Source organism: Lissotriton vulgaris, chromosome 8 (assembly GCF_964263255.1).
Source record: "Lissotriton vulgaris chromosome 8, aLisVul1.2, whole genome shotgun sequence".
Lineage (NCBI taxonomy): Eukaryota > Metazoa > Chordata > Amphibia > Caudata > Salamandridae > Lissotriton > Lissotriton vulgaris.
Genome location: NC_141696.1, coordinates 370660179 through 370684644, shown reverse-complemented (window position 1 = coordinate 370684644; position 24466 = coordinate 370660179). Strand labels below are relative to the sequence as shown.

The window sequence follows — 24466 nt, the reverse complement described above, 5'->3', positions numbered from 1 at the left end:
ACTCTGGGCAATAGCTTGCTTAATCTTCCCAACGGCCTGCAGTGCCGGCACACCTCTGTCAGAGGTAGGTGTGCGCTTTACAAATACCGGCATTTACGTTTGTAGAAAAGGCGCCCACATAAAGCTAGAAATACTATCTGGGCTTCATTTATGAGTGTTTGCCGTAGGGCTGGCCTGCGGCAAAAGACAAGGCCACGAATGTGTCAGATATGTCACATTCCTGTGCTGGTGCACAATGGGCTGCAATGCGCCAATACAGGCCCCTGTGTACCATGGTGCAAGTCCGCCTGCGTTGTGGGGATGATTATTTTTGTGCAGGAAGGGAAATGTTCCTGCACAAAACAATTACAAGAGGTGTTTTCCTCTTTCCATGTGTGCTGCATTCTAGAAAAAGAAAAAACACTGAGAAATAAAGATATTTCTCCTTGTTTTGTGCCTCCCTTGAGGTGTACATTTTTGGCGCTGCCTCAAAGTTATTATTTCTCGTAAATCTGGGGCAGTGTCAAAAAGCCATGGATGTTGCTGGGAAAGCCCCCAGCAACACCCACTGCACACCCCTTTAACACAGAAAACTGCATTAAAGGGAACAATATTTACAAGGGAGCATTAAGCTAAAAAAAGTGGCTTAGTGCTGCCTGGTAAATATGGAGCAGGTTCTGCGCCACCAGAGCGTCACAAAAAGTGACGCAACAGCAGCACAGAGGGCTTATAAATAAGCCCCACTGTATTTCTGTGAACATAGATTACTAATAGTAACTTGAATGCCTAAAATATAGGGGCGAATCTAAAGAAGAAAGACAACTACCTTTTAAGGTGCTGATTTATAAACAAATACTACTAAAAATAACTGGTTTTACATAGCACTTTATAATGTGCTAATACCGTTTCTTAGCAGTAATTTCAAGGCCGGAATGGGGACCCAAAGCCACCCTGGCAATTTTAACAGAACAGCCCCCTGGCTGCTTTTTTATTGGGGTACTATATAGCAGCACTGCTGCAAAACCGGCCCCCAGTAACAAAAACAGCGACCACCACTGCAAAATCGCCAACAACCCTTCCAGCCTCCTGGGAAAATGCTTAACGCCCACTAAAACCAGTCTGGCCCTGAGTAATTTGGTGCTCATTTTACTCACTGCAGAAGGATAGAAGATGAAGTCTGACTTTCCAGGATCTGTTCTTCTGATCTGTAGATCACTACTGTGGATTTTAGGACTGAGCATTGTAACTCCCTGAGCCATCCTTCCAGCGTGTAGACCTTTTTAAGTTGCATATGTATTAATTTAAATATAGCTGTTTTTTTCTGATGCCTAACGAAACAGTTTGTAGCCAGGTGACATGGAAAACATAAATATAATATTGCCTGAGTCAGATTTAGTAATGCATCAGTCTCCAGGGCATTCCTTTTCTTTGGCAGAGATACCCCATGAGTAGGGTGACCACCTCACTCCAAGTCATCACGAACAACATTTCTGGCCCTGAAGTTTTCACCTACGAATCCTTGTTTTCATGTGTTTAAATCTTATTAGTTGAGTGGAACCATATCATTACTACAACTCCCAGAATGCATTACGTCATCACACAAATGTTAAGGAGTGGAAGCAGTGCCCATAATCATCTGAAAGTAGGTGGTCCCCCCACAAATGGCTGTATCTCAGCGGGTATTGGTATACAGTTTAGGTGTGCAAGTGTGTAGGACATGTGATGATGTGGGTAGATGGCAATTGAGAGATTATAGAAGCAATGGCTAACATTATCTAGGTCTAATGCTAACCTAATCGTGCCAAGTGAACTTGGACGTATCTAGGTGTCGTGTATAGGCATTGAAAGTTATGGCAGAAATTATGCAGTAGACTACTGAAGTATAAACAAGCATTGGCAAAGCCAGTAGGTCTCGGCAACTGCAATTATTGGCCTTGTCAGTGTGAATGTCTTTTAGCCATGTTGTCTAGCAGCAAATGTGCTATATAGCATGGCTGAAAATTATTAAAAGCCTGGAATCACAGGATGTTGAGCCGACCCGAGTCTCTCCAATTCCCCATGTTGAGTTCATTGCCCTGCCCATCCTAACACAAAAAAGGGCTATGACGTGGCCTGAGCTGGCCACATCATAACACTTTTTCAGTGACTTTCAGCCATGCTGTACAGAAAATGTGCAGCTAGACATCATGGTTGAAAGACATTCACATTGAAAAGGCCAATAGCTCGGTATTGCCGAGATCTATTGCCTTTGCCAATGCTTGTTCAGTGTTGATGAGGTCTTGTTGAACAAATGTGGAAGCGATAGTGAGAAACAGTTGAGGAGCTCACAAAGAACATTGCCGAGGACTGAGACCATCTGACTTCCTCTTCCCTAGGGACTTCAATTAAGAGTAGCCAGGTGGCGATACATCTACAATGGGCTTTCTTATGCCACCAGTAACGCGGCCCTTTATTTATTAATTTTTTTACAGAGTTTTATATAGCGTGAACTTGACCCAAAGGTAACGGGTATCAGAGCACTTTACATAGCACCTGTTGCGTTACATGAGGACACATTCATTTTTGTTAGGCACAGGGAGATTAATTGATTTGCCCAGATTCACAGGATGTTCTGTGTCATTGGCGAGACTCGAACCTGGTTCCCCAGATTTGAGGTCGACCGCCCTAGCTGTTAGGCCAACTCCTCTCCTTCGCCTTGCTTCTTCTCCACCTAAAGATCTTGAAGACAGTGGCAGGAACAGATATCAGACACAGCTCCGGGAGTTTGGTTAACTCTCTGAAGTTTTGGCTACTTGATATACCCCTGGGCCTCTGCTTCAAACTGGAGATGACAGAGTGACTAAGAGGTCAGAAAGTGGTCAACCCTTTGCTTTCATCAAAGGTGAGGGTGTCACTTCTTCTGGCATTTTGATGAGATTCTTCTCCTCCATACAATTCATGGAAGCATCGTCGAGAGACAGGACCTCCCCAATAACCCTTTGAAATTGTCAACCCATTTCAGTGGCATAACGAAACTTGAGGGGGACCACCCATGCTCCAGACCCATTCAAGAGCTCTAAGGCCTGCTTCTGCACAGTGCCAAAGGGGCAACCCTGAGCTTGGGCCCCCGCACTGCAGGGGTTATTGTTCTAAATATGTATTAAACATTCTTTATTTTGAAATGCATAGTACTACATTGTAGAAATACCTTATACCTCATAGCCTTGCACTGTCAGGACTTCCATAGGTGAGCAGCCTTAGCACTCCGCTTGGGCCCTGATTCTGAGTTGGGATGTGTGACATTAATGTAATTTGCTTTCACGTAATTTCACAAAATTACACGTAAATATGCAAAATGCTAACCTGTCGTTGTGTGCTATATTTTAGCAGAAAATATGTCCTAGTATCAATTTTTTGCTACGAGGGCACATTTAAACAAAAGCACCACACACAATAGCCAATCACGTTCCTTTGTCCCCATGCATTCACAGTAAATTTTTAACATGAATTATGTGAAATTACATTAAATAGCATAACTGTGTAATTTTGGGAATTTTGCATAATAAACGTAACACAAAATTCCCAAAATTACGTGGATTGGGCAGACAGAATTGTCAGTTTCACCCAGGTCTAATTCTGAGTTCAGTGAAGTAAAATTACCTCATGGAATTTTGCTCCACCTGATTCAGAGTGGATCGGTTTTTCCAGGTGTGGGAGAACCATACACAATACAAATTCATGGCAGGTTATCGCTGCGGAAGCAAAGCCTCAACCCACCTTTATAATTTTGACTGAGGCAGTATTTCCTCCCATACCAGGAAAAAAACCTTCACTTTCTATCCTCGACCTGCAGGATTAGCTCTGCTTGCCTAACAGAGATTTTTCTGTAGCAGACATCAGTGCAAAGAAGCATTCTGTCAAAGATGGAGGTTGTTTGACCCGCTATGGTGCTTATTGCTGTGTTTTCAGAGGTCTAAGAAGATCGATTTATCTATCTGAGGAATTTATGAACATCAAGTCTTGATTTCCCAAGGGAAGCTTAATGGAGACAGGGAAGACTAAAGGAGAACCTGATCCCTTCTAGAATTCCAATTTGTGCTGCTGTCTGTTAATGCTACATTACTTACCGGTAATCCTCATTACTCCTGGTCCCGTTGTCCTCGGCCCATTCATCACTAATGGAGATTACTATCTCCTGACAGAAAATAAAAACAAGAGGAATGCTGGGATATACCTACTGCCCCTCCCCCCGGGAGTATAAAGGTAGGACCTACCCAGCAGACCTCCTGTACTAACAAGCCCAGACAGGAAGGCCGGCCGCCCGGGAGGGAGGGAGGGGCGTATGAATGGGCCGAGGACAACGGGACCAGGAGTAATGAGGATTACCGGTAAGTAATGTAGCATTACCCCCAGGTCCCTTATGTCCTCGGCCCATTCATCACTAATGGAGAAATACCAAAGCAGTAAAAAGCCGGCCTTCCCAACCCAACAGAAGCCAACCCAGGAAACCACACCAAGGCAGCAACCGCAGAAGGAAAAAGGAAGAACCGGGGAAACCCCAGGCAGAGCCCCCGACAAGAGGGACCCCACCAGACCAGCAGACACCCAACAAGAGCAAGGGCGCACAGCCAGACGACCAGACCGGCCACCACAGAGGCCAACCAGCCCACCGCAGGACACCCGACAGCCAACCAGCGACAGGGTGAACATAGACACCCAAGACACCACCGGCAAGGGGACAACAGCAGAAGAGAGGCCAAACGAAGAGAAAGGCCACGAACCACCAGGCCAAAAAGCCAGAAACGGGCAGGAGAAGACAACCCACGCCAGAACCGGCAGGAGACAAGTGGGCTAGAGGAACCAAAGGCCCAACCAAGAAAAACAGCGGAAGCCCACCAGCACCCGACCCGAAAGGCGAGACCGAGCCCAAGGCCAGGGAAAGAGAGAAACCCCAGACACCAGGGAACGAAGAGCAAACCCGAGGAAGCCAAGCCACCAGGCCCGTAAGACGAGGACACAAGGCAAAGGGAACCCGCACCTCCAGGAAACCCGAGCAGGAACAACCAACAAGGGTAACCAACCGGGACAAGAGACCCGGAAAAAGAGGAAAGGGAACCGAAGGAACCCCAGGAACCCCAAAACAGAACTCCAGCCAAAGCGGAGGAAACGGGAGCAGGAAATAACAGCCCGAAGAAGGCAAACCTGAACACCAAAGCAGGAGAGCAACCGGACGGGCCAAGGACCCGGAGGACCCAAGACAACAGCCAGGGAACCACGAAGGACACAACAACCACAGCCAAGCCAAGCCAAACCAAAAAAAAGGCCAGGCACAAAGACCCCAAACAGCCCAAGCAAAGGGCCGGGGCAGAAACCCAGAGGCCAGAGAGACAGAGGCAAAACCACCCCAGAGGACCTCACAGAAGCAACCGCAGCCAGGGAGGAAAGCACAAGCAAACCACAACCCACAGCCCGGCAAGACCCAAGGCAGGGCCAGCACAGGGGACGAACCCCGCACGGCGAAAGCCGCAACCAGGGACACAGGCAGGAATCTCAAGCCGAAGCCAAAGCAACCCGCAGAACCAACCCAAAACAAGGGAAGGACAAAGAGGGCAAGACCCCAACAGAGCACAGGCCCGAGAGCCAACAGCCCCGCCGAAGCCCCAACGAACCCCAGAAGAGGCAAGAAGGGCAAACAAGAAGGCAACAGTGTGACGGCCAGAAACAAGAACCAGACCGGAACACACCACAACCATAAGCAACCGGAACCCCACGACGCAGGGACCAGACACCCCACAGGCAAACAGGGCACCTGCAAAGAAGCGCCAAGCCACCCATGAAACTCCCAGAAGACACTCCACCCGGCAGTCCAGGACCGCAGAAAGAGCACAACCAGGCAACCCAGAGCAGGACGCACAAACAGAAGGCAGACCAGCCCAGAACAGGAGCCAACAGGGAGGAAGCCCAAGGCAACAGGCCACCACAGAAAGCCACGGCCGAAAGCCAAGCAGAAGCAAACGCAGGCCACAGCAACCAGCGCAGCGCGCCTCCCACACGGCCAAGCAACGGGGAGACGCGCAGAGCGACCCCGAAGAAACGGGGAGACGGTGCCCCCGCCCCAAAGGGCCGAGAACCCGGAACACCGGCCAGGAGGAAGCCATGCCACCCAGCAAGCCCGGCAGGCCGGGAGGCAGACCCAGCAGACATCCAGCGAGAGAAGAATCCACAGGCCCAGGAGAGGCAACAACAATGGCCACCCCGCACCACCACCAAAACCAGAAGAGGCAGTGGAGAAACCCACAGGAAGAAGCCAAACGCACCCCACCGCTCCAGGCGGCCAGGCAGAAAAAACCACCAGGCCAGACCAAGCGACCGAGGAGACAGCGGAGCGCGGGGACCACACACCAACCCCGAGACAAGGAGGCAGGACAGGACCCCGCAGCCGCCAGGAGACCCCAGGCAGCCAATACAGTCTACACAGGAGGGGATGCCAGGAAACAGCCAGCAAAGGGAAGGCCACAGCACCAGAAGGACCAAGCAGGCCCCCACAACGCACCACGCCCGACAACAGGAGCAGGCCGGGAGGAGCAGAACCGCCGCACCCAAGGCAGCCAAAAAGCCACCCAAGCAGAGGCAGAGGGGAGAGAGCACCCCAAAGAACCAACGGCACCCACAAGAGGAACCAGGCGCAGCCAAGGCAAAGGAGGGACAGGACCAGGAACCCGGAAGGGCAGGATCCCCAAGCAGGGCAGAGGCCACAACAGCCAGCCCGCAGAGGAGGCAAGACCACCGAGGAAGTACAGGACGGCAGGCCAACCGGAACGAGGGGAGCCCACAGGACCCACCGTGCAGCGGCCCAAGAAGCAGGAACAACGACCCAGCACCAGACGGGGCAGAGAGCCGGATCAGAAGGCAACCCAAACAGGCCGCCGAAAGAAGAGACACCGGCACCAGAGCACCAGAGGGCAAGGCTCAAACCAGCAGGCAGGGAAACCCCAACCACACAGGGAACCCATGAGTAAGCAAAGGCAGGAGCAGGAAAAAGAACCAGCCACCACAGAGGCGACCGGAACCCCAGCCCGAAACAGAAAGGGCAAACACCCCCAGAGCGCCAAGATCAGGGGAACCCTCGAAGAAGAGAACCAAGGGAACAAACCCACGGAACGACCACCACCGGAGAACCAGGGCAGCCGAAGGCAGCGCGGACCCCGAAACAGCAGCAGCAGGAAACCCCCAAAAGGGAAGAAACCGCAAACCCCGAAGGGAAGAGGTCCACAGAGCCACCCGACAGGAGGCATGAACCAAGGGCGACAGCACCAAGATGGGAGGGGCAGCCGACAGAACACAACCACCCCCAACACCGAGGAACCCTGCCAAGGCGGAAGAAACCGCGAGAGGCTAGAGCCGCCCAGAAATACCGGAGGAAGAGCGCCCCCGCCGAGACAAGAACCAGGACCACCCACCGCCAAGGCGTCCGCACAAGTCGAAAGGGCGCGACAGGCAGAGTCACAGGGACAGAGCAGCCCCACCACAGAGGCAGGCAGCACACCCCCTCCCCCCCCCCCCAGACCCGGGCCCAAGAGAGAGAGGGGCAGAGCAGCGGCCTAGCTGAAAAGCAACCAGCAAACAGCCGAGGCCAAACAAACCCCGTCGCACACCCCCAACCTAGACCCACCAAGAGGAGGCGACCAGAGTGGGCGCAGGGCAGCATGGAAAGACCCACACACATACGCAGCCCCGGGAACAGGTCCAGCAGCCAAGAGGGGGCATGCAAAGGAATAGACCCCCCCCGCGATAGCAGAACCCCAAGTCCAAGCACAACAAAAACAGTGCAACGGACAACGAAAACCAACAGCAGAACCAGGCGAGGCACGGAACACCCAACCCCGGCCCGGCAAGGCCCAGCGTAAGAACTGCAATCGAACGTGCCACAGGAGCCCACATGCAACACACAAACACAGGATGTGGAGCCCAATGCCGAGGACCGAACACGTGACACCAGCATCAAGACGGCAGCATCAGAAGGAACGCCCCAAGCACTGGCACCACCTGGAACAGCACAGGAACAGGAAACCTTCACCCTAGCACCCTCCGGGGGAAGGCAGGGCACAGCAGCCGGAGAACGAGCATAACGCACCCAGGCAGGCCACAGCGGCAGCCTCGCACCTGCACACCAAACACTGCACACAGTATCCCGAGCGTTGGGTGTGGGGGAGGGAATCACGGAGCTGAGGCCAGAGCCGAGCCCACAGTAGAGGCTCTCGGTATCCGGGTTCAGGAGTCAACCATAGAAACCGCCCTGAACCCCACCAGCACCCTTCCTGGCCCCGGAAGAAAAGTAGAAAATGGGTTACACCTCCGATGGGACACAAACCCACAAACCCTGGCACAGGAGGATTACAGTTCCGTGGGATATCGAGCCCAAGACCTGCCGAGGCGGGGAATCTAACCCAGGACCCGGGACAGACCTCGGCACCAGGGTCCGCCGCCCCAACCTCAGGGCTACACCTCTCCACATCGACATCCGAGGCATGCAAAGGAAACGCTCCAGGAATCCAACGCCCCGCAACAAACAGCGGACAGAGTCATAAATTGCACAAAACACCGCAAAAGCGGGACTCACCCAGAGCGGGGGCCCGAGTAGCACCATCAAGGCCCCCACACACCCACAGCCGGATCCGGGAACCGAAAGTCAGCGCAGCGCGTCTCCCACCCGGCCAGGCTCGGGGAGACGCTCCCAGCGACCCGGAAGGAACCGGGAGGCGGCGCACCAGCCGCAAAGGGCCGGTAAACCGGAACAGCGGCCGTGGAGAAGTCAATCCCCCCCAGCAAGCCCGGCAGGCCGGGGGGAGACACAACAGGAACCTCACCCCTGCCCGAGAAGCCAGGCAGCCGGACAGGAGGAGCCACAGGAGGACCGAACGCCACTCAAGCCCAGCAGGAGCAGGTGCAGTCCCCCCACACCAACAGCATCCATCAGCCATTTCTGTCGAAGACAGAAAAAAAGAACAGGAGGTCTGCTGGGTAGGTCCTACCTTTATACTCCCGGGGGGAGGGGCAGTAGGTATATCCCAGCATTCCTCTTGTTTTTATTTTCTGTCAGGAGATAGTAATCTCCATTAGTGATGAATGGGCCGAGGACATAAGGGACCTGGGGGTAATATTTCCCTTTGCTGCTCGTTTGATTTATGATCACATCTTTTATGGTATGTTTTAGGACTTTTTGTAAGACATCACACTAAGTTCAAAAAGGGCTGTCTTAACAGCATTATAGGCCCCACGAGCAAAGCAGTGCACTGGGTTCTGCCTACACAACCACTCACAGGGATAACAATATTTAACAGAAAATGTGTGTTAGATTCTGGTCTGCAAAGGTGCCCTATGCTCGTCGGCCCCCGGGCAACTGCCCAGCTTGCCATGCGTTAAGATGCACGAGGGTGTCATCGTGGACGTTGATTCATCAAAATGTCACGGGTAGTGGAAGTGACATCACAAATCATTTGACCCTGAATTACATCACAGGAAGAGCATCTTCTTGTCCCACCCTTTGCCCCAGGTGATAAATGAGAAGAATAACACAGATTATCAGCACACATTCTGTTCCTGCTGCTGCTGTCATGAGCTCTAAAGTCGGGGATGCATGGGCAGTGCCAGGGATTGCAGAGGTCATGCCAAGGCAAGCATCTGGCCCTGCTGGGGTATTCCAATCGACACCCAAGTGTGCCCTATACATGATAGAAAATAGCTATAGCTTGAGAAAGTGCTACTTATATAAAACGTAAAATGTATGTTGACTGTTCTTTGAAAGTTATTATGAACATTTGATAAGAAGATATCTGTTATAGTAATACGTAAGAAATAAACCTGATGATACCCTTCTCTATTGTTCGTGTTGATAAATACATCAGTCTTCGAGTTTTTGCAATGCAAGTTTTTTTCACAATCTAAATTTGCCAGTGTGGTATCCGGCACACTTACGAACTGCATCTAGCAATGGGTTAATAGAATCATGAATCCCATACACTTTTGACTTATCTGTACCAGTGGCGTAACAAAGGCCCCCGCAGCCCCCGTGGTGCGGGGGAGCAAGTTCCAGGAGGCCCCCTCAGCACAGTACCCAGGTGTGACAGCTTCTGACTGAGTCAGGGGGAGGGGGCTCTATGTAGTTTGCAAGGGGGCCCACTCAAGTTCTGTTACACTAGTGATCTGCACCCATCCAGTACCACCACCAGTGTTCCTATACATGTATTTTTCACAATCTAAATTTGCCAGTGCGGTATCTGGCATACTTGAGGGCACACCTGGCAATGGGTTATTAGAATCATGAATCCCGTACACGTGTTACTTATCTGTACCAGGGGCATAACAAAGGCCCCCGGAGCCCCCGTGGTGCAGGGGGGCCCCAAGTTCCAGGACGGTCCCCAGAGGGGAGGGCCTCCTTGTAGTTTACTGGGGGCCCCCCTCAAGTTTCGTTACGCTAGTGATCTGTACCCATCCAGTACCACCACCAGTACAGCCCTGCTCCACAGCATCTTAGTTTCAGACAAGCGTGTTTTACCAGAGGCACTCTTGAGGGAGACTGGGAGCATTGGGGACTTGCAGATAAACCAGCCGACTGGCCAGTATCAGAATGACCTATTTTGTGTGTGTGTTAATTAATACTAAGCTTGTGACATGTTTTGGCATTATTTAGATAAAGAATTATGTAGTAAATCGATGGTGAATGCAGGTTTTCTACTTACGTTGGTGTTTGTAGTGGAACTCAACTGCGTCAACTTAATGAGGAAGTTCCACCCAACGCTTTTTGGGGCATTGAATACACCGCAACACAACATTCCCAGAATAAACCAAATGTATTTTTTTTGCTATGTAGTTTTTTTGTTACTTTTCCCACTTTACAAGCGTAATGGTAGGAGAATGACTATTCCAGCTCGAGTCCAACACAGATCCAGGATTTACGATTACATAAAATAGATCTAAAGAAGCAGATTTTCATATTCGGTGTTAGCCATTAAAATGTGGCATGCAAATAGCTTTCCTGAACCTAAATTGCACAACCGTACCAACCTCAAGCAGGAGTTCTGTTCTGACAAGTGGTGCATGTCCTATGGCCCTCACATGATGAACCTGTCTTGTTTAACTGGTCGGCCTCCCCTATGAGTAAAACTTCCAGTGGCGGCCGGCACAGCTAAGCGTAGTGGGCAGTGGGGCGGGCGGGGCAAGGCAGGAGGAAGTCGACACACGACGGAATAGGTATTATTTATTTATTTGATTATACCTATTCCAACGTCTGTCAACTTCCTCCCTCTCACATCCCGTCCAACCCGCACTTACCTGTGCCGGCCGGCACTGAAAACTTCTACGTTTCCTCAATGCACACCTTGAGTATTAGGCCAAGGCTATTGTAACTCCAGCCACATACACGTGCACAGTCGTCTTTTGTGTAGGGGTCGGCGGAATATTTAATGAAACTGGGAGAATTTGACTAATTTGCGTTACTCCTGTATTTAACCCGCCCTTCCGCCCGCGCAATTAAATCAGCACTGCAATGATACTTGAACATGGATGAGAGGGAGCATTCCCTTTATTTTTTTTTAAAAACTATGTAGATTAAACTTTAGTCTGCAGTGATTTTCAAACATAGAAGGACTGTTCCCTCTTCCAGACCTGTTTCAGTATCATTGCAGTGCAAGTACCCCTCCGTGCCCTTACATAAGTATATAAGGGTGCCGAGGGGCATGCAATGGAGGGAATGCCCCTCAGTGCCCTTACATACTTATGAGAGGGGCACAAGGGGTATGGACTGCACTAAAGTTCAGCGCATACCTCTTGTTGGCCAAGTATGTAAGGGCACCACAGGGTATGCACTGCATTGGAGTGCAATGTATACCCCTGGCTGACCTTACATAAGTATGTAGGGGCACCATGGGGATATGCACTTTATCGCATACCCTCAATGCCTTTACATACTTATGTGAGGCACTGAGGGGTATGCACTGTACATTGCAGTGTCCATTCTGTCCCCTTGTGGAATTCCACGAAATTCCATGTAATTGTAATGTAATTTTGCTGAATTCCATGGCATGGAACGCTGCCAATTCTCCCACCCCTATTTTGGTATTTTCCCTCACGCAGTGAAAAAAAACAAATTAGCTAAAAAGGAGGCTTAGTGTCGTCACACTTTAACGGAATTGCACTTGAGTGTGCAAAGTACACTTGTAAGTAGAGATGTGCAAAATTAAAATAATCAGCTTTTCCTTAAATATGCAAAATTTCAGGAAAACTGTGCGAATTTTGTGCAATTATGTGAAATACAAATCCATCATACAGTGCTATATATTAGTATTGAATGCATCCTTGCGTCAACCTTGCACCAATTTTTGACATGTGGATGCATCTCGGCTAAAAAAACAGCAAAAAGCATAACTGCAGCAAACAACAGTTGCTCACCTTCTGGGTGTTCCGGACGTTCCTGTGCTCCTGTACTATAATTTTGCTGAAAATTCCTGCGTAATTACATGACATGGCGTTATGGCATAATTTCAGGAATTTCGCAAAATCAGCGTACAGTGAAATTCCTGAAATTACGCCAAGCATGCTAACATAGTTTACATTTTGCCTGAGCTTACTTATAAGCCATACGTGGCAGACTTCTTAGTGTGATTGGGGAGTGAGAACGTATTGCTAATATTTCTGTTGTGAAAAAAAAATATTGTTCCAGTTTGTAAAAATAGAGCTTCCATCAGTTTACCTTTGAGTGACAACATTGTATTCTTCAGATCCTGCTCCAGTCGCACCCTTACCATGAGTCGCTTGGGTGTGTATTTCCACCCCCATCTGATAGCTGCACTGGAAGCAGAGTTTATGATGTGTGTGTGATGCTGTGACGTCTCTGATGCCAGATCAGTGGCAGGCACTCGTTGGGTTACACCAGTTAAGACAGTGAAAACCCTTTTTCATGACCCCAGTCTGCATATATAGTATGAGCATAGTAATTAGATGTGAGGGACCATAAACTTTAAATTTCTCATTAAGAGTTATTTGAAGCATGGGTTACCATTTGTTTCCCAGTATATCATTTCCATGTAGTGATTGAACATTACTAAAAGTAGTTGCAAGAAACGTGGCTGCTGCTCCTTGTATATTGACCACACTACTTTTTGTGTCTTTCAGATAACAGGAGTTATCCTACTAGCTGTTGGAGTATGGGGAAAGCTTACTTTGGGTACATACATCTCGCTCATAGCTGAAAACTCCACCAATGCACCCTATGTCCTTATTGGAACGGGCACAACCATCATCGTCTTTGGCCTGTTCGGATGCTTTGCAACATGTCGAGGAAGTCCATGGATGCTGAAGCTGGTAAGTGGACATAAGGGTATTTCATTAAATTGCTTCATTTTCAGTGTCGATATTGCAAGGTTCCACAATATTTCCCCAAACTTAACAGAGAAACTAAGATGCCAGAGAGAGTTCATTTTCCTGCAGCCAATATTACTTATTGCCCATTCTCTGGTATATCCACAGAATAACAGTTGCCACCTGTCGCTTATTTATGGTCTTTGGTCCTGGTTCACCAATTCTAGGTTGTAAAAGTCAGAAATCTTCTCTCATAGGATTGCCCCTATGTTTTCCATAGATTTGCTGACTTTCATTGGGATTCACAAAGAATCCTGCAAGAAGTTCTGGAAATGCTCCTGGAGTAGATTCACACTGCTACAAATTACCAAAAGGGATGCATTTGGCCTTTCGGATAAACTGATAATTCTGCATGAGTATGTTATGCAAAAATGTGCATTTGTATAAATAACAATTTTTTACAATGGAGACAAAATTGTTGTGGACAATCCCTGTTCCCGGCACCCCAAAAAATACTTGAGTGTTCCAACACTTTACCACCTTGAAAGGCACCCTTCACAGGAATGCATTTGTGTGAGTTTCATGGGTGAGAAAATAACTGCAACAGAGGAGATCAGATCTCACATCATTGAGAGTTCACCTGGCGCTTTCTGGCACCCAGTAATTCCACTTGTTTTTCTCATAAATTTTTAATGCTGGAAGCAGGTGGGATTTGTGCAAAAACATGGCCCTGGAGTTCAGGAAATGCATGCTCAAACCGGACCAAAAATACTGAGACCCTAATTTTACTCCTCATTCTGACTTCCGATCAGATGTGTTAACTCTGAAACCTATATTCTGTTCCCTCTGTACACTGCAACCGTAATCAGGCCCATAGTCCATTGACCTTCCCACCATTAAAGTTTGAATTTCTTAAACAGTTCATGTGTCATTTGCAATTTCCTTAACCCCACCAACGCATACAGCATGTGGCATCACCCACTTCCTGTCTAGCACTGTGAGTTACAGCATTTTGCCTGTTAATGTGTGCACTTGAGTGACAGGGCTGCTGTGCTACTTTTTGACTTTTTATATTTTTGGCGTATTCTTAGTTGCAAAAAAATAAAACAGTTGGCTTTGCCAATGCTTTTCTCTTCTCTGACTGGTACCAGGTCATTAGAAAGAACATGCTGGGCACAATTATCACGCCTTCCAGCATTTTGCCATGTAACTAGATGATCGAGATCAAAGGGGTATGTACTTCCTAGTAAGTAAGGATTTGTCTGCTTAGGTCAGTTAGGTTCCACAGTTAAGAACCTACCATATGGACAGATTCTGCACCTGCGCACACAATTGCAACAGACTATAGGATTTTGATACACAGGAACAAAAGATGACCGTAGATTTGGAATCAAGACAGTACCATAGTCAGTGTGTAAAAACTGCACATAAACAGGCTAGAAATTGTAACAGAGAGACAATACTAGAGCCAGGCACTAGACAACAAGGCGAGACTCTAACATGTGTCACTGCTTACACACCCCAGTCAAATAAGATATGCAAAATAGCTAAAAAACACTAGAAAATCTTACAAACTTGGCAACTATCCTTCCCACTACCTAGATGTGCATTTAAGCCAACTGCTAATCTGAAGGACATGCTATTACACACACGCCCTCGAGAGAGCAAGGGGTCAGACCAGAGATTACTATGTGATCTACCCCCAGTAAAAGGAGATTTCCCATGTGAATCATGTGTCGCCTGTGCTTTCACAGAAAGCTCTAGGGCGATACCTTGTAAGACTGATAGGGTGTGAACACAAAAATCAGACACCAATTGCAACACAAAGAACTGTGTCTATTTGATCACTTGTCCTTGTGGTAAACAATACGTAGGGATGACCAAACACCCTGTACAACTGAGAATAAATGAACATCTCAGCACCATACGCAGCAAGAAATCCAATACAAACATGAACACACATTTCCTCACTGAGGGACACATTGCAGAGGATATACGATGGTCGGTGCTAGAAGCATACCCGAACATGAACCAGCATGCCCTCTTTAGAAGGGAACAACAATGGATATTTCGCTTTTCATCGAACATCATGGGTCTCAATGATGAAATTCCTTGACACGAAATATAAATTAGATCGCTTTAGTGAGTGACACATGTATGTCTACATTACCATCCTCATTCACAGAATAAACAATTGTTCAAAGGTAAAAATGTCTTTGAATCACTACTGAAAAAACAATGTCACGTCTTTAAAATAGGAGTGTTTTTTTTATGTCAATCTGCCTATTAAAACTAAGAGTGACTGGACTGACGATGTTAGCCCACATTGACTTCACAGATTCATGCTGTAAAAATAGCTGCCACATTTTCACATATAGGGGAGAGAAGATTCCTCTCCTGTTAGAAATAAAAAACAGGCCTGAACGCCCGACTCAAGAGTTATGGCTCTAGTGGTTTCAACCGGACTTCAACTGCAAGAGACACACCTGCTTCCAATTAATAGCTGATGGAAGACAGGTTAAATACTGGAGACCCAATGCACTCTGCACTTCCTAGGTTGCCAGCACGAGTAGGTCTTCCAGGAGTTCGTAAGTACAGCATAGCCGCTTTATTTTTCCAAAAGAGAGTGTTGGTGCAATTTTAGTGCTCGCTTGCCAGATCATTAACATGTAAGGTAAATGTAAATTGATACTTGTATAGCACACTACTCACCCGCAAGGGTCTCAAGGCGCTTGTACAAATACCACTGTGGAACCCATCCTGGCTTTCCCTGTGAGGTGTCCACTCCTGGGCACCCCCAAGGTGGAGGCCAGGCATCCTTAGCGTTGTTGGGGCCGTTGTGGAGATTAAGCAAGCTATTGCCCAGAGTTGCAGAGTAGGACTCCATGATTGGAATAGGCACAGAGGCGAGAATTATCAGGTCCGTGGAATTTTGAGCCCAAGACCCACCAAGGCAGGGAATTGAACCCTGGTCCCAGGCTAGACCTCTGCATCAGGGTCTGCCGCTCCAACCATTGAGCCACACTTCTTCAACATGGGTCAACTGACCCTGTATTTTGATATTTGACATCATGCTTATAAGCGCGTCACCAGGCGAAATACTCGAGGAGTCCTGATTTATACCCTCAGTGGGAATGTTCTTTCACTTGTGGTGTTGGTGAATTGCATAATTCATCAGACACATTAGAGAGTGAGCATGAACTTGCGAGAATGCTTTGGTGTCTCATATTGTCCATATTTTGACAATAGTGAAATTGATGAATTCATAATTTTGTCTGCATTACAGGTCTTCTCAAAAATGTATTTACTTATATTGATACATAGAGAAGTATAGTTGGCTGGGCATAACACATATGAACTCATATATTGAAACCCCAGTTACTGTGTAGATTAGGTTTTTATAGTCCTGAAGAAAAGCAGTTAGATCCTTTACATGACTAAATTAGGATTGGAACATGTCGACCTTCAGCTACCTTAGATAATCGCTTCTAGTAGGTGGCACTACATATTTTAACATAGGCAGTAGGACTCAATCATTAAAATATTTCTGTAGAGTTCCACTGTCCTATTTTTTATCCAACTCTTTCAGATATTTACTTAAAATACACCAATCTACTATTTTACTCACCCTTCATCATACAGCTTATAAAAAGACCTTCAGTAAAGAACCCTCCATTAAGGGTGCAGTCGGACATTGCAGCGCAAACCTGACATGGAGCAAAAACCCAACAATGAAGCATAACACCTATCTAGGTGTGTGAGGGCATTTCCTCCTACAGAGTAATGCTTCCTGCAGATTATGTGAAACTTAACTTATCTAAGCTGACAAAACCATACTTACTAGGAACTGCATACACCTGTGATATTGATTAGCTAATCAGAGCATGTATGCTGGACCTTTAAAAGCTCAGAGTCCCTCCCTATTTATATATATATATCATGTAAATGGATGACCAGATAGCTATTGGCGGAAGAGTTAGTCAAAAAAACTAAATCTTTCCATTAAAAACACTACCATGAGAGAAATGTAGAAATGTCGAAAAAACTGGGATCAGAGAGTGCACAAGTAGATTCATCCATTGAAAACAAGCATTTACAATGCACTAGGTCTCGCACTGACATTATTTTGAGCTATTGACATTGTGAATAACATTTTTTGTTTTTTTTGTTTTTCTTTTGTAAAACATAAATAAAAGGCATTGTAATTTAAAATGCCAATAGCTAAAAGTTTAGTTTAAGCTATTGGCATTGTTATACCAATGCCTTTTTTATGCTTTAAAAAAGAAAACACAAATAAAAGGCATTTGTCATTTGCAATGTCAATAGTCAGTAGCAAATGTCTTTAATTTATGTTTTACAAAAGCAAAACAAAAAAGAACCAATGTCATTTGCAATGTCAATGGCTCAAATAATGTCAGTGCGAGACCTATTGCATTGTAAATGCTTGTTGTTATGGCTGCTGCACACTTACAAGACAGTGACCACAAAGTCAAGAGTTCCTCTCTCCCACTGCCAAGCCCAGACATGGAGTACATTGCTGCATATTACTCTGCACATGGAGTGGGACCATGCAGCCTCTTAGCATGGTCAAAAGGGACATTCAATAACCTTCAGAGTCTGTGCCCAAAGTTGCATGTGCAGGTTTGACTGTGGCCTTTCCGCAAACAGGTCCCATGTGATGACCCAGTGCAGTCCAGTGTCCGAGCAGTGGCTCTTGGTAGAAGCCCTCGAGAAGCAGCGCAACAGCGAAGCCAGATGGGTCTTCAGAGTAGTAGAATAAATTTGGGGATGATAAAATAAGTGATTATCCATTGCAGGTCTTTACCTAGCTGCTGTCTAAGGTACAAATATCCTTTTCACAGCGACCAGACACGCCCTTGGTGTGCAACCCAAACTCCAGCCCCTGAAGAGAGCATCAGACCACACAGCTGCTTCCTCTGCTCTGAACACTGGTTCGGGTGGGGGTAGTGTCAAACTGCTAAATGCAGATTACAGTGCAATGCCTACTCATCACATTGGCCGGTTGAAACAAAATGGTAGCCTTTCTAGCCCGGTTGAGTGCAGGTGTCATCCCTGTGATCAAGGAGGCACTGTGTTGCTACACCCCCCCCCCCCCCCACACACTTCTATTAAGAAACTCTGCACAGAACACTATCTTTAAGCAGCCTACAATATACCACACAAAGAAGCTCGAGACCCAGGGCCTTTGATCCGAGGTCATCAGTTGGAGAACAGAAAGTACCCACCTGTTCATGGGCCCACAAACCAAGCACTACATGCAAACCACATGTTTGGGTGAGGACGTATGTATTTTCCACCAGTGTATATTTGGCAATCGTCATTTGAATAGCCTCATCCAGGGCCTAGGGGAAACAGAGAAGCACATAGGGAGACAAGGAGAAAACATGCACTCTTAGACTGCACAAAAAAAAGTAGCTCCCAAAACAAGAGCTGTGAAAGGACCCGAAGGGCAATTATGAGCCTCTTCTGAAGCCAATGCAAGCAGGGCCTAAATGAAGGTGCTGGAGCACTACACAGAATGCTGGGGCAGTCCCACGCACCTCTGTAAAACAAACAAAAAAAATAAACACTCCCACATGCCTCTTTCTTGTAGGACAAGGCTTCAGCGCCTACACATGCCAAAAAATGCACTGCAGCCTTTGTGCTTCCCCCAATCTGCAGCCTTGAGGCGCCCCTGCAACCAATGCTTTGAGCCACCAAGCACTTGAGACACAGAAACATAAAACAGTAAGTTAACAGCAGCAGCAAGTAGCCGCCGAGAGCTCAACATGAGATCAGTTTTGAAAGCATGCAGGAGTGGACGAGCCTTTCCTTGCAGCCAAAGGAACAGCAGCTCGAAGACTTGAGAAGAGTGAATGAATGCACATTAGACAAAGCTGGTGTTTGAGTGTAGTGTAGTTCCTATATTCCCAATAGGCTCTGTGCATTGGAATAATATATCCTATAGATTTGACGTAGGACTTAGGTCAACAGGTATCTATCGAATATACTAAACTTAATAGTGAGTGCCAGCTAACTCAGAGGTCACTAGAAACTTTTTCGAATAAACAAGAAGGGATTTGTTTCTGACAATCGCATAAACATGACAACTTTGTTTCCCAAGAATAGGAATATATCTCTCAGAGTCGTGGGAACAATAGATAACTATTTCACTCAGTCAATCGTGCATGCTTTGTTTCTACAGAGTTGCAGAGAAATAGTGAGACAGGCGTTTTCAATAAAAGGTTTATTGAACAATCTTCTTTCTCATGCAAGAGAGGTGAAACTGCTACAATCGTTAGACAGAATGCAAAGTATAATGCGTACAGCGTGAACAGTAATATGAAATAATACCCGTAAGAGCATTGTATGGTTTCTAAGCCATATAAAAATACATACATAAATAATATAGACTAAAATACTCAAATGATGCTTCTAAAATACGCCTACCCCAATGTACCTAACCTAGGTCTAGTACGAGGGAAGAAGAACATATTTTTTAGCATAGGTTTTAGTTTTTGCCGAAAATCTACCAAAGGTTTCTCTAGTTTCTAATCAGCTCTATACCTTTTTCGAATGAAGGAGATCTGGTATCTCTGTCTCGGAACTCGATTTCCCAACACCCCGCAAGGGGAGCGGAAAACACTGGAGCTGGATTCTCGGCAGAGAAGGGCAGCTTCCTGATCAGTGCGTCTTCTGGAGAGTCGACTTCCTTTGGCACTTGCTGTAGCGAGCTGCATCGGGCAAGTAGGTCTTCGAACTGCTCCGAACCACTGTTGCTATAGCAAGTGAAGGTATAGTTCTACTATGGAGGTGTTTAGGAATGCCATAGTTGACGTAAAGTCGGCTATATGAACGTCATGAATGAACCCCTGGAGAATAGTTGTTCATTGTAAAGTAACTGTGTTCTTGGAGAAATCAATATTCAAGCAAGGGAAAGTCCCTAACGGCTTAAGCTGGTTTTCCAAGAATCGTTGTGATGTTTGGTAAACGAATGGAACTAGCCATGTCTGTATTTGGGTAGCATGTGGTATGCCTAAATAAGGGCTTGATTTCTATGCCTATATAAGGGCAACGTGAATTGTACCTATGTAAGGGCATGAATCGGGAAAATTCAATCGGAGCCTAATACGCCACACAACATGAGGTGACGATCGTAGTCAATTTTTATCCTAATCAGCCTCACACGTCCAAAGCTCAAATTAACAACTTATATTTCCCTATATTAATCCACCTCTAATAGTTTGGGTTCCGGAGTAGCATGCTACTCGCCGAAAAACGCTTCACTGCCTCGTCAGGTGCAGTAAGCTCTAAAGAAATACAGTCACAATTTCAACAATCGTGGAAGAATAAAAAGTAGAGATGGTACAGCAGAGATCTGAACTGCTGACCTGCAGCAGGTACTAACACATTCATACAGGTGCCTGCACTTTCACACCGTGAAGCCCGATTGGCCTGCAAGGAGGCTCAACTGGTTAAGCGTTTACTGCACTCCTCGAGTCTGATGGGATCTGTAGATTACAAATTTGCATACGAATGAGCATCTTCATTTGTCGATTAGGACCACTGAATGATAAACTCAAGAACACTGAATTAGACCATTTGAAAACCATTTAAAGTGCTTACATGCAGACTTCAAGAGGTGGGTATCTGACGAGTCCTATGTAATAAAACGGTCTGTGTATACGAGATTTGTACGGGGTGTTTACACAGGAGCCTACCACGACTGTAATCTGGAAGATCAAATGACCTTACAAAGTAGGAAGTGGAGCCTGGCACTACCTCCCCCTGTGAAGGTTGTCGTTCATAGATAGAATTATGCACTGGCATGAAGCAGTACCAGGAACAAGCAGTGCGGTTCATGCGCATTTACGGAATTTCGATGCTTGCATTCGGTTAGGCTGCAGTTTAAGCACAGCCATGGCCCAATCCAAACTATGGTAGATTATGCCATTACGTTCAGAAAGTAATTCGGGGGACTGAAAAGGCATCTGGAACGTAAAAAACAATCTATTTTCCGCACATTGGTCCCAAAGATGCACCATTTAAAGGCAGGTCTGAAGCCGATGGAGTGACCAATATTTTAGGGTGCGGCAAAGCAGCTTGGGTAAAATGTCTCTGCAGCAGTTAAGCATGTTGGTTCCTACAAAGACAGGATTACGCCTCACCCCCACGTCTGGTGCTCTGGCGGAATGAGCTGGAGTTTTCACTAATCTAGCCCTCCAAACATCAGGAGCGCTGGTCGGCCTAACGGGGCTTTCCTGTAAGGTCTGTTTGGCGCACCATGCCAGGTTACCAGTATACATGGGGCACATCTCACGCTACCAGTATCGCTCTCAGGGTGCAGGCAAAGAAGAAGTTTTGTTTTAGGTTATAAACTGCCCTCCGCCATTTAGACCCATTGCTGTGCTTCAAGCATGGTTACATTGCACTACTTCAAAGCGCTTCAAACTTGCTCCACTCCTAGTCCTAGCTATCTCGTCAACCACTGTCACCCATTCTTTAGAGGCAGCTTACACCCCCCCCCCCCTCCCAGCCACTCCTCCCAATCCGGGCTATCTTCTTGTTTTCAAACATGAGAGGAATGCTGGAACGTGTTTCCATGCAGGTCTCGACTTATCCAACAGGTTCGTTGTAAAACGAAACGTGCAGAGGCACCGCGATAGGACATTGGCAAAAGCTTTCCCCCAGAGCCAAATAAATGCCACCAAGACAACGAAAGCAAAGAGGGATATGTGTGCATTTGCAAAGCTGCTCCAGAGACAGAGCCTATACTATCGGGAACGCTTACATAACGAACCTCGTTCCGGTTGGCACTGACAAATGCCCCCCTCATCCACTGCCCCCACCCCTCCCCCACCTCAGCCTTCATTAAATTTGTTTTCTTTGACAGCAGTTTGGATGGAAATGTAATAAATTTCAGCAGTGCTGATGCAGCCTTCTGAATGCTGACGTCATCGCAAGTTTCTAAGGACCCTTACGAACAGAAGAGGAGGGGGAAATGCTCGGAACAGCTTGTCTGCTTCATGGCTGTACTGAAGAATTTTCTTATCTGCTTGTTAAAATAAACAGGCAGATAAGAAAAGTCTTCACGACAAGCCGCAAAGGGACATGGTGTCCGAAGGGGCTGTCCGAAAAACTGACAGGTTGGAACCCAAAAACGCTCCTTTCCATTGGGAAGCCAGCGTTTACCATAAACGCCGATGCTACCCAATGGAAAGGAGGGGCGGGGCTTAGAGCCCCCTTTAGAAAATATTTCTAACAATATGTCTCGCAGAGGCAGGGCAGCTTTGCTGCCACGCCCACGTGAGACCTACAAATGATCAAAGAGTTAGCATGAAGAATGCAAAGAGTAGTAGACATAAAATAAAAGCTCATTGAAAAAATAAAAACAATTAGCAGCAGAAACAGTGTGCTTATAATTGTCAGTGAGTAAAATTCATGTATATGAGTGCAATTTCTGGAAAAAAACTTGAAATTTCTCATTATTACGTGACATGTGCAAAGTGCATCCTAGCATCATTTTTGGATTTAAGGATACATTTCTTGCTGGAAAAAAGTGAAAACAACACAGTAGTACCGAGCAACAGCAGCTTGTGCTCTAGTGTTGTTTCTGCAAAAGACAGACGAATTACAGCAAAGAAAATCATAACTGGGAAATTCACAGGGTTTTTTTTGCAAGGATTTGCTGGTTGAGTTTTCATATTAGTCATGTTTTCCACATTAATGACACCAAAAGTTCCTCTTACGTATTTTGTAAGTAGAGGAAGTGGATGCCCTCACAAACTTCAATAGTCCTGAATAACTAGATGTTTGGCACAACTGAACGTAACGTAGAATCGGAAAAGGATAGATATACTCAGTGCTTAACTGGTAAAAAAGATAAGTGCCGGGGCTCTCGTCAGGAGGCCATTGCAGCTTGTGCCACCCATTGCCCTTCCAGCTCTCCCAGTGACAGTACCAACACAACTACTAACCATTACACTCATATACGTGTGACAATTCAGACTTTTCCAGGCCACCAAAAAGATATAAGAATGTCTTGGGCGGCAGGTAAAAGTCAAACTTAATGTATATTGAGCTTACACAATACTGTTGCTTTGCTAATCTCTATATTAGACAGATTGTGCCACCATGTGGCAGATTGTCACAAATACTGGTGTTGAAAAGTAAGCACCGATGTCGAGCCCCGGATACCATCGGCTAAAATTAAGCACTGCTGACAAACTATATAGAAAGTCAAACGTTTATTTTCTGGATTCCTACTATGTTTGGAGTACCTTTTTCTCCGTTGGCCTCACAGACCACCATCATACCTTTTTGGTTTAGGTGCTTTTAAAAAGGTGAGGACCAAACGGAAGTGCTCCTCCGTGCATTATGCTTACTTATATCGAGCTTTTTATGCATTTTTCACACACACAAAAATAATTCCACTGTGGAGAAACCTTTTTTCTTAAATAACATTAAATGTGGAATTTGCCTTCTGATCCCACCCTGGTGGCACAGGTACTCTTAATAACTTTTGCAAATAAATAAATGAATAAATAAAAAGGAAAAAAATGTCCTATTTGCGGTCAGGATAGGAGAAGCGATGTAAATATTTGTGAATGACTACCCACAAAGTTCCAACTTCATGGCTTTGAACAAGAGTTTGAATAGCTACGCTGCCTGGTGAGCATCTTTTTTTATTCACCTGGAAACATCCATTACGTAGGCCGATTATCACCTGAGTAAGTGGATCTGAGTTCTTAAAAATATTTGGAAACACTTCTCTGTGAATCAAAACCTTTATATTCCAAAGGTATATCCAGTGCTTAATTTGAGCCGGTGGTTTCCGGTGCTGAGTACCGGCACTTAATGGCCAACACCGGACCTTGTAACAGTCTGCCACATGGTGGCACTGTCTGTCTAATTTAAAGATGAGTACATGAACAGTTGTTTATTCACTTAATATACAATAGAAATAACTATTGTCTGCCGCCCAAGCCAATCTTATTGCTTTGGGGGCCTGGATTAGTCTGAATTGACACACTTGTAGGAGGAGTGTGATGATTAGTAATTATGTTGGTCCTGCCATTAGCAGCGCTGGGAGGGGCACTGTGTGGTGCAAGCTGCAGTGGCCTCTCGACGAGGACCTTGGCACCTATTTCTT

General features: G+C 46.6%; 1 protein-coding gene across 1 annotated transcript in view; it reads left to right on the top strand.

Annotated features, from left to right (window-relative positions):
• TSPAN7 (tetraspanin 7) overlaps positions 1-24466 on the top strand; it is a 274845-nt gene that overhangs the window by 220547 nt on the left and 29832 nt on the right. The window contains exon 2 of the mRNA XM_086934144.1: positions 13129-13317. Coding sequence (XP_086790270.1) covers positions 13129-13317 — 189 coding nt within the window. The remainder of the gene's footprint in view (positions 1-13128; positions 13318-24466) is intronic.